This window comes from Salarias fasciatus, chromosome 13 (genome assembly GCF_902148845.1).
Source record: "Salarias fasciatus chromosome 13, fSalaFa1.1, whole genome shotgun sequence".
Classification (NCBI taxonomy): domain Eukaryota; kingdom Metazoa; phylum Chordata; class Actinopteri; order Blenniiformes; family Blenniidae; genus Salarias; species Salarias fasciatus.
This window is the reverse complement of record NC_043757.1, coordinates 11206175-11217324: the sequence shown is the minus strand read 5'-3', so window position 1 is coordinate 11217324 and position 11150 is coordinate 11206175. Positions and strand designations below refer to the sequence as shown.

Sequence of the window (11150 nt, the reverse complement as noted above, 5' to 3'; positions counted from 1 at the left end):
TCACTTGTGGGAGTTTGCATGTTTTCTCTGTGGATATGGATATGGTACTGTTTTTATTCATATGCTGCTGTGACAAAGAAATCTGGCAAACAACATTTTAATATACAGAAAGGCGCTATGTCAACAAAGATCTTGTTTTGTCTTTTCTGTTCACGTGGAGATTTTCCCCAGGTACAGTTGTGTTTGAGGCTATATGTTTTCTCTAAATTGACTATCGGTGTGAATGTGAGATTTCTTCATTGCCTCTTTGTGACTGGCGACCTTTCCTGGGTCTACCTTGCCGCTGCCCCCAGGTGGGATCAGCTGCAGCTCGCTACAACCCTGAGCTGAATAAAAATGTACAGCAGATGAACCAGTGTTTACTGGATGCCACACAGTGCTGCAGTTGTTAGCACCCCTGCCTGACTATTGTGAACTCTCCCCAGTTTGGATCTGGGCTTAATCGGATCCTTTGTCTGCAGAGTTTGCATATTCGCCCTGGGTTTGTATGCTTTCTCTGCTTCTTCACGCAAAGAGCCAAACTGTTCCAGATGCAGCCTCAACGTTTGCTGCTTTTCGTCATTATACATCATGCTGTATACATATTACAGACATTTTTTTTTCTCATTTATAGAGTGTAGCAACAATGAGCCACACATTTATTGATTCTAAATTAATTTGACCTAATTACAGTTCTTATGAAATTAGTTGTCATCTGGTATATTTATATTCAAGAGTTTGCCAATGCGTTGCTCTCAGCTGATTTTTGGTTTTCTGGTGGTTTTACTGTTATTATATAGTAGGAAAACCTGCTGCGTGTTAGATGAGTGATTTTCTACTTGAAAGAAGACGCAGGATTAAAAGCAGCAAATTATTTCCCATTTCCACTCCCAGTGAGCGTTTGTGATGACCAGCCGCTTTCTTTGTCCATAGAGCATCGGCCATTACTGTGCTCTCAGTGTCAGGAGAAACCCCCCCCCCCCGTCCGCCACGTTATCAGCTAAAGGGCCATCAGCTTTTACCTTGATACTGAAGCCCTTCCATTAGTCGCCCTGGCTTACACCCTTGTGGGCATGCTGCTCTCTCGGCTCTCATCATATTTCCCCTGCTGTTTTCTTCTGTCTCAAATCCCATAACGTAGTTTTTGTTTATTTATTTATTTCCAAGCAGACCATTATCCCGGTCAATTCTACCTGAGAGTGAGTGGCTCGATGCCATTGAGCGGTTCAGCCGGAGCAAGTGGGGCTTAAGTGCAGCCGGTCAAGGTCACTTTCTGTAGCGACGTATGAGGGATTTTGTGTATTCCCTCATGGAACTTCTTCAACTAATGCTCATCTCTCTGGAAACCTACCTAAAAAAACTGACTACAGTGGATTCATTTAGCGCAATCAGTACGTTTATTTTTATGTGTTCGGCATTTCGCTGCCATTGGTTCTCTGCTGTTTTGGTTGGCCAAACATATGCGGGTGAATTGTTCCACTCGCTCTATTAAACTAGTCAGGCCTGCATCGCTGCAGAATCTTAAATCAACATGTTGGAGTACAGAGTTCTCACACATGTCAGACTGCTGCTCATTTTTGTGCGATTCTCCTGCTTTGAAAGGCTGTTTGCTCCATTTTTAGATGGTTTCTAAAAGAATTGTGTTGTATCTCCGTGTTTATATCCGCCATCACAACAAAAAGTATAAAAAAGTGTTTTAATAAGCAAAATTTCTCACTTCTTGGTGTTTCTGCAAACCTTTTTATTTTAATTTTTGACACAGCAGACAGGATTTTGAGGATTCATAGCATTCCAAACATACTGTGAGAGCCATTTAATTTGTCATCTCAGTTTGTTTGAAAGAGCAACTCTGATTTGTTGTGCTGTTCCTTTCAATCCAATCAGAAGTTGTACATCACGTTTTGATGTCTGGATGGCTTTAAAGTTACCACCAAAAAGAAAAGAGTCCACCCCCCTGATACCTGCACCTCTCTATTTTGGTCCTGCTCCGACTTCCTGCTCTGCCCCGCCCTTTTCCTCGAGCCGAGCGAGCACATCCTCCTCGGCGTACCTGTTACACTGCGGTGAAATCTGCATGATCAATGGTGGATAAAAAAGGAGGCATGGCTCCATTCTGCAGTAACCCAATCTGATGCCTCCCTCACATCCGACCACTGCTGCTCATGCTGCAACAGCACGACCCTCTGCCTCAGCACTTTTCTCTCTCTCGCTCTCTCTCTCCCTGTCTGTGTATGTGTGTGTGTGCTTATTCACCCTATGTGTGAATTTGAGGGTGGGTGTGTGCGCGCGCATGCATGTGTCCTGGCAAAAGCCTGAATAATTGACGAGCAGGGGAAGGAGTGAAAGCGCTGCCGGACGGGACGGTGTGTGTGGGAGTGTGTAGAGATGGGGGAGAGGAATACTGTGAGGCAGCAGCCTGGCTACGACGGGCTTTGCAACTACGCCCAAAAAATCACCTCCTGCTTCGGACTGGATGGTAAGACCGAGGGGGGGAGAAAACGATGGAGGGGAAGGGAGGGAGGGAGTTGCTGGATCTGCTGTGGATCAGGATGGAGAAAGCAGGCAGAGGCGATGGAAATGTTTAAGATGCGTTTTCTGCACCATGTTGAGGGCAGCAGTGTTGTTTTGTGGAGCATGTATGTGTTGATTTGTGAGTGCGTGGGTAGTTGTGGTAAAGCTACCACAGAGTGGATGACAGTCGGAGGGCAGTGCTTTGCTGCAGCAGAGTACAACGTCCTCAGCTACTCTCAGGTGCGTGTGTCTGCATCTGTGGGTGTCAGTCAGATTGTGAGCCTCCTGATTATGCACACTGTAGCACCTCTCTTTCAATCAGTCTCGTTTCCTGAAGGGAGGAGCGAAGGTGTGGTTTTAAGTGAAAGTTAAATTAAGATTAAATTAAACAAGTGTAGCAATGTAATAATAAACTCCACTAGCCTAACTCTTGTTCTCCTGTCTGTGTCCTCTCAGGCAAAGAGGAAATTCATTAAATTTGAAGTGCAGGCCAAGCCTGAGGTCTCCAGATGAGGATATTTTGTGCCTTGTCACTGTCTGATGTGCTTTTCATTACTTTACTCTGAAGGTACAAGGTAATTGTGATCATTATTTGTCAAAAATACTATAAAATGTGAAGGTTTTTTTATTCTCTTTCCCTCATTTGCTAACATGAGCTTTGAAAAAAAAAAAAAAAAGGCCTTTGCCTTACACAGAGGGTTATCTCAGTTTTGTGCATGGAGTCTCACCCTTGCATCATCCATCTTTTCACCTCCCACCAGGCCGCGGGGTGAGTCAAAAACATTCCCTTACATTTCCCAGGAAAGTGAATGCATCTTTGGCTCAAGAAGGCATGCTTGTGGTGGGGGGTAAAAAAAAAAGTGAAAACATTTTGTAAGTCTTTGCAGAAAAACAAATCGCCCTAGCATTAGACTGTCTGAAGATTAAAAGCCCAGAACATGCCTTCTTACTGAATTACATCTTCCAAAATGTGCTGTTTTTGACAATCTTGTTGGATAATGGAGAGGAATTACTAGTGTTTGAACTCCAGCGCTGCAGTAACAGTGTTCTCCATGCTTTCGGTCCTGCTGATGAGTAACAGTGGGTTTGTGCATTTGTTGGCAGCTGGAGTGACCTTGCTGGTTCTGACCTTGTGAAGGACTGGCAGAGACCCAAGGCAGTCACCCTGAAAGTGCGCCTTGGAACACTGCTGCTGTGCACCGATCCATTCGACTATAATGCAAAAGTTCATCCATAAAAATGCAGATCTTGTTGCTTGAAAGTGTAATTCTGCCTAAAGGCGTGTTTGCTTTGGCAGGTTTTGACAGTTGGTTATTAGACAGATGTGAGAAAGTGAATGGGACGTGGAGTCAGGTGGCGAGGCTCCCGTCGTACAATGGGTAAACCTGACGTACATCAACCTAACCCCACCCAGAAGATAATCATAGGCTCGACGTCAGCTCTAAGCTGCTTAAGGCACTCGACTGGTTGGGCTGAAGACACTGACAGTGTAAGCTTCTTTCCCCACGTCTCATTCCCTTCTACCTGCAACACACTGCTTTGTGATACCTGCTGCCTGCGGTGTGGCATCTGCGCCTCACGGTGGACGTCAGCGCTTCATTCCTCCTGGGATACGATCTGACCTGGGCAGCTTGAGGGGTCCCGTCGACCGGAGGCCCCACCCGGACATACTCATGATTTAAAGACGAGCAGCTGTGAATTTACCTTCCCGTCATGCTCTGGTTTCTCCGTTTTGTCTGCGTCTCCGTGAACGCCCGTCACTCTTGATGTCCAAAGACGTATGGATCTCGGAGAGGGTTTGAGGCCCAACACTGGCTGACATCTACTTACGGTGCTTCACCCTCCTCTGTGGGACAGTCGAAGGGCAGGAAGGCACCATGCCCACCCTGCCCAACCTCAACAGCCTGGGCAAGCTGTGCAGCTCCAGCCGCAGCCACAACGTCGACCGCGTCCGGGTGAAGCGCAAGAGCTCGGTCAAGCGCATGTCCATCATCGAGGACGGGCACGTGGCTGAAGTCCTGTACCTCATTCCTAAACAGTACATGGAGCAGCTGCCTTACCTCAACCCAAATGACTATTACCTGAGTGAGAGGCTGAACGACGTCGCCACAGGTAGGACGGGGGAAAGAGCTGAACGAGTGGTTGGAGCGTTTACTCACCCATCTCCCATTATAGCCATCCGTTTAAAGATGCGGCTGACTTGTAACTGTAGCATCCGTCGACTTTTACGATCATTGCCTAATCAATAACCAATAAAAAAAAATCCCTATTGCAATGCAAAAGCTTCGTTTAATGCAAGTGCATCATCGTCATCATCTGCTTCTCATCACTGAAAGCATCTTCCCCATCTTCTCTCCTATTACCCCCGTGGCAGATGTTAGGTAATTGTACATGGGGCTGTTATTTTGGGCCTTTATTACACTGCTCTGCTTTGCATTCTGTTTGTGAGTGGGTGTCTGAAAGTGAATTGATTAGTTGTTGCTCGGCGATTACTTCATTTTAATTGGATAACAGTGAGTGATTACACCTCTTTAGGCTTTTCACGTCTGACCTGTGTGTGTGTGTGTGTATGTGTGTGTGTGTGTGTGTGTAAGGCCTCCTGCACGCATGTTATGCAACAATAACTCATCAACTCCTAAAAGTCTGGCTGCTAATGTAAAGGAAAAAAAAAAGAAAGGGCAGGGAATTAATTAACATCTTCATCATAGTTATATAATGCAAACCCATATGCAAAGGCAGCCCTGCTGCATTTTGCCAAGCAACAGTACACGAACAAGCGACATGGTGGCTTACATCAGGATTAATACATGGGCATGAGGACAAAATTGAGAATTCCAGACCTTATGCATTCTCTGACTTCATGCCAGAGACAGAAGTAAATTCATCATTGCTTGGTATTTGCTGTGAGAAAATACCACAAAACATAGGCAACTCATTCATTTGTTGTTGGAGTTGAATGTGTTTTTTTTTTTTTTTCAAACATCCTAAGCTAAAAGATGGTGTACTTCTCCAAAATGACCGACGGTCACAGCGGTCAAGGCTGTTTCTCATTTGATTTTTCTCCCTGATAGCTAAAATTAATCAGACATTTGGTATCAGCTTCTATTCACAGCAGCTTTCTCACTTTGGAAGATGAAAATATCTGTTACAAGCATCATTAACAAAACAATAATACATTTGTTTTTCAGTCATACCATTTTTTTAAAACATCTTTTTTGTGTTTTACCCACCATACCCAAAATGCCTGCATTGATTCAATAGGCGATTGTCTCTGAATGACTGGCATGATACTCCACTTCAGTTTTATCTGGAGGTCACCAAGTGTTTGACGCTACCTCAAAGAATTGTGAAAATGAGTCATCAGTCGAAGCATCTTGTGGGTTGTGAATGAGAACTCTGCCCTTTTTTGTGTGTGAATTATTGAAATAATCACAGAAAAGATGGCCGTTTGGTTGGAGTGGAAACGTTTCTCTTGTGTGTATTCTGTGTATTAAACAGCACAGGTTTAAGGACACTTTGAAGACAAGTAGCCTTTTTTCCTGGATTACCACTCGCAAGGTTTTCTTCCCATTTTTAAAACAAACTAAAGATTTACTCATCATCATCCAGTGACAGAAAGTTCACAGTTGAAGATGCATATTTTCTATTTTTTGCGGTGTAACTGTCTCGCATTACACAATCCTTCTTAAAAAAAACCCTGATATTGGCTTCACATGGGTGTCCACACAAAACACTGTTGTCTGCTCTGCCTGTGACTTTGGTCTATAAATTAATTGACGCGCACGACCGCCTGTGACACGATCATGTCATATGATAGCAGGTTAATGTGCAGTGAAATGAGGGCTGTGCAGTAATTCACTGACCAGGTTATTAATGGACAGTCAGTCATGGATCATCCATAGGTGAGCCAGCGACAGAGGAAACCTTTCATCCACGGATAATAAGCTTGGCTCCTCAGGAATTGCTCTTGGCAAACCTTTTGTGGCATGAATGTCCTGCAGCTCCGACTCTTATTAAAAGAGGAACGATGATAATAGGTCTATTATAGTAGACACAGTAACATGAGATCGTTGTGTTGCGTTGAGCGGGAAGTCAGCTGTACTGGAAAACTCAACATTCCTCCAGCTGTGTTGTGACCAGCCAATATAAGCAAGTTGGTGCGGTACTTATATTCTTTTACTTGGGGAAAAAAACCCAAAAAAAACTGAAAAAAGTGGAGGCCTGGGGAAATGTCAGTTAACTATTTTTACCATTTGGCTTGCTGACTTGTTATCGGAAGAACCCGCCCCCGTGGAAGCTGATGCATGTTGACGGGCATCCAGAAGGTGGCATAGTTGACGCTGCAGTGGATGAATGCAGTCTGCATGCATAATGAGCCACCTGCATCAGCAATTACAGAGGTGGTGCTGATGGAAATATGTTCCTGCCCCTCATATGTACAGCAGAGCGGTGGATCAGCTGCTGATTGGTCCCTTTGCGGGTGTGTGTGTGTGTGTGTGTGTGTTACATGGCTGAGTTTGTTTTTGAAATGATCTTTTCTTTACTTTTTTTTTTTTTAAGCTCTAACACTGGATTGGCCTCGTCTGTTATGTCTTCTGGCATCTCAGTAATTATTTTAATTCCCCAGACACTAAATAAAGCACTTGATTGTTTTTGTGCCGCTCCGAGATAGTTGGTCTGTAGTGAAATAGATATGTAAATAATTCCATAAATCTGATATTTGTGATAATCTCCTAAAATACATGACAAGTGCAATATTCATGCAGCAAATTCCGTCCTGTTAGGGATTTGCATTAATTTTCCGAGTCATAGACGTTCGTCATTTCCCAAGCAGATGGCACTTTTGTTTATTTTGCAACATTTTTATGATAGAAGTTAAATTGCTGAGTTGACAAGAAGTGTCTTTTTTTTTTGTTTTTCTCCCTATGGCCGTGTGCGTGGCAGATGATATAAGAGCCCGGGTGTTCTCACGGCTCTGCCGGGACCGTGCTCTCCCGTGCTTCGTCTAATTGGATTCCAGAGGATCCACCCAAGATATTAATACACGGCCCATGGTAAAGATCACGATAACTCTGACCTTTAAACTCAGGTGGCCCACCCGCTGGCCTCTCATGCACTTTTCATGCGTTTTGGCGTTTTAGAAGCAGTGGGATCATCACCAAGCAGGGCTGGCAGTCAGGCTGAAGCTGGCTTTGATGCATGATGATGATCAGGCTGACTGGAACTAACTGGATAGCAATACATTTCAATTATTCCCAATTCTATATGAGATGTTTATCATTGGAAATGATAACTTTAATGTGTTTTTAATTAAAAGGTATCATAAGTATGGTGCTGTAACTACCGCCTTTACAGATAAATGTCAGTGTTTTGTGGTAATGGCTTAGTTTTGCCAATTTTCAAGCTTACTGCTGCCCATTTTCTCAATGTATAAATGCGTGAAATGCACTTTTTTTTTCTTGAACTGAACCACTCTGTGGACACGGGAGGATAATTACAGCATTGAAACAAATCACTGATCTCCACCTTCTACCCTGTTTTTTAGTCAAACAAAGTCATGGTGTCTGATGCAGATAAACAGACAAAATGAGAGGAGGAGGTCAGTTCATGTTTAATACATGTATGTGTTTTTTTTAACCTTTCATGTGGGCTCATGTAGTTACTGCAGTGTGTGTTTGTGTGTGTGTGTTTAAAAGGCTCTGTTGTATAGATTTTACACTCCAAGAAGACTTTTTTTTTTTTTGTCCTTGGGGAAATTTCTCTATCTGGACAGATAGGCTGGGGTTCACTGTTTTTTGGTCACACAGCAGCAGCAGCAGCAGCAGCAGCAGCAGCAGCCACCTGGTTGCTGCAATGAAGAGGCGGCTGACACAAGAGAGGGGCTGGGAAAGAGAGAGAGGGAGAGGGAGCGAGAGAGGGAGGGAGGGAGAGCGAGCTGGGGGAGAGGAGGGAAGAGATGTGGGAGTGGGAGGAGGAGGAAGAGGAGGAGGAGGAGGAGAGAGATGGGAGGAAAACAGGCAGTCGGGAGGCAAACCCCACGCTGTGGATGTGTTTTTGGAAGGAGAGCTGAGCAGCGCCTACACCTCTCCCTCTCCCTCTCCGTCTCTCTCTCTCTCTCTTGCTCTTCAGTCTTGACTAAAAAAAGGATCTAGCGGCTCCTCTGTTGCTGCTGACTGATTCTCAGAGCCTTCTCTGGTGCAGCTATACCTGGATTCCAATGGTCATGGTCAAAGAAAAAGGTATCCCGGCGGTCATGAGCGTGTGCATGCGATTGTCATGTTCAGATCGGATTTGATTTGCTTGTCGTGCTGTTGACTGTCTTCAATCCTCAGAGATGTGCATCTGTGTGGATCTGCGCTGCTGTGTGTGACTGTTTGATTCGAATCCAGCTCGACTGAACTGGCCTTCTTTTGATTCGATCAGTTTTGAGAGATGGAGATGCGTGACAGTGGCGGTTATATTGACGTGGTGTTCTTTTATGTGGGTGTGTGTGTTTCTTGGAAGAAGCATGACTAACGGCACGGTCTTAATGTGCATCTCCAACACACCGACATCCCCTCTCAGAAGAGCAGACTTTATCGGACTTGAACATGCTACGCCCTACTCTCGAGCTGCCGCTTCGCTCGGAGTCTGCTCAATTTGGCAGCGTCAGGCTTTATGTAAATGTACACTGGAACGTAGCATCTGGCTTGTTGTGTGAGAGCCTGGGAGCAAAATGTGAAAACCTTCAGGGATGTAATGCGGTAGCTGTTGTCTAAAACAGTCCTTTTCTTTAGCTCAGAGACTGAATTCGAAGATAACATGTAACGATCAAAAGTGGAGCGCTAGTGTAGGGAACACACTGCGCAGAGCTGTGGACCTGCACTCTCTCGCTCTCTCTCTCTCTCTCACTCTGTCTGCAGCCGTTGCCATGGCGACCATCTAAAAGGTACACTCCATTGTTGTCAGCCGTGGCCCCATTCATAGTGTCCTCTCAAAAGAAAAAAGATGATTGTTTCCGCCTATAGCCGGGGTCGCCCGGCCGTGTGGGATGAGTTAGGTGAAGTCGGGAGGTGGGGCTGCCATCCAGGGATATTAACATTCCCCGCAATTTGCCAGTTCATTTGGCGGTTAGGCTGACCATTGATTGAATGGGTCACAGCAAGGTTTGCACGACAAAGACTTATTGAAAAGCAATATCTGTCTTAGTTACAAAACAAAAATTCCAATTTAAACGGGCAGAAGTAAAGTTAACATCGAAACGAGAACTGTTGTGTAGCTTTAAAAGCTGCAAAGGAGAAAGAGAAGCATTACATCAGCTTTCCAGTCAATTTGCTGGGCTGTAAATTAATGTCAAAGCTATTAATCACATTATTAAGTGACTATTCAGTGCAATTACACTTATAATCCCTTCAAATGTCTGAAGTCAGTCTAGGCAGTAGTATTATTTTGTGTTTTAGTGGATATTTTAAGAGTGAATTTCCAACAGAAAGTAGAGTTCCTTTGTTGTTTTCTGTTATTTTTTTGTTAGTTGTCTGAGAATATTTCCATCACCAAGTCAAACACTTTTCTTTTTTTTTCTTTTTTTTTTTGACAGAGATGAGTGTGTAGGTTTGTTTGTGTATCTGACAGCACGCCATGGCGGTGACTGGAGGCGGTGTCCAGCTCTGGAGCCAGTCCCTTCATGTGGACTGGAATGGCCACAAAAGAAAAGTTGAAGTCCCCACGCTGGCAGGGCACCCGTAACCTCTGGCCGCCACATGTTCATCTTTCCACAAGCCCTCGGAAAAAGATGTTTGCAGACTTGACCCGCTACCTCGCTTGGTGACCAGTGGGATTTGATGGAGCTTGTCAGGGTTATCGTCCATATTTAGAGTCCTCCTGCAGAGAGCCGTGCGGATGTTTCTGCACACCGAGGCATCATGGTATATCCTCCAGGGAGCTCATAATGCAACCTGTCTGAGGCCAGGTGGGCTGCTGCACTGTCAGGATGCACAGCTGACCCAACAGTGAATTATACTGTACACTCAGAGTGATGGATCATAATCAGAAGATTGCAGTGTTAGCGTTTTGTCCGCCTGCAGGCCACTGCCCTATTTTTAAAGCCAAGAATACCTTGAATTAGTTTGTAATTTATTCAGGTCACAAGTATTTTTCATTTTTCATGAGTGTGATGCTGAGATTACTGAGATTTGTACACATATGAAGCACTAGTTGAACTATATATCCTCTTTCCGATTGCCACGTTCTCAGCATTGTGAAGCTTCAGTGACCTGCAATTTCGATAATTGTCTTCACATGTGCATTGCCTGCCACTGGTAGGTTCAGCCCTCACAGCTTCCTCCTCCCACAATCTTAACCTTTTCTCTCGGCGTGAGAGTCTAATGTCATGTGCCTCTGAAGCTGCCTCCCGTGATTTTGCAGTGCTGCAGACAACTGCAGTGGTGCCTCATCTTTGAAGCTTGCCAGTGTGTAACCCTCTGAAAAGAGGAGCTAAACCCTTCCACAGACATCAGCACAACACACATTCTCATAGACGCTGTTTGTACAGCTGGCACACAGGACCCAGAATATACAGACCAGATAAGTGGTCAGCCGTGAGATACCAGTCGCCGACCTAAAATATACGGGGCTAAAACAACAAGAGCGGTATCACATGAAAGAAATAACAGACTGTGGCC

At 44.8% G+C, this 11150-nt stretch overlaps 1 protein-coding gene across 10 annotated transcripts in view; it reads left to right on the top strand.

Annotated features, from left to right (window-relative positions):
* ablim1a (actin binding LIM protein 1a) overlaps positions 1–11150 on the top strand; it is a 39979-nt gene that overhangs the window by 1423 nt on the left and 27406 nt on the right. For 3 of the 10 annotated variants that reach the window (XM_030107301.1, XM_030107299.1, XM_030107298.1), the window contains exon 1: positions 8482–8729. The exons of 1 other annotated variant lie outside the window; for it this stretch is intronic. In XM_030107301.1, the coding sequence (XP_029963161.1) occupies positions 8708–8729 (22 nt within the window). In that variant the 5' untranslated portion in view covers positions 8482–8707. Of the gene's footprint in view, positions 1–2274; positions 2456–4272; positions 4603–8481; positions 8730–11150 lie in introns of those variants that run through there. 6 more of the 10 variants (XM_030107303.1, XM_030107302.1, XM_030107297.1 and 3 more) reach the window with 5 other exon arrangements.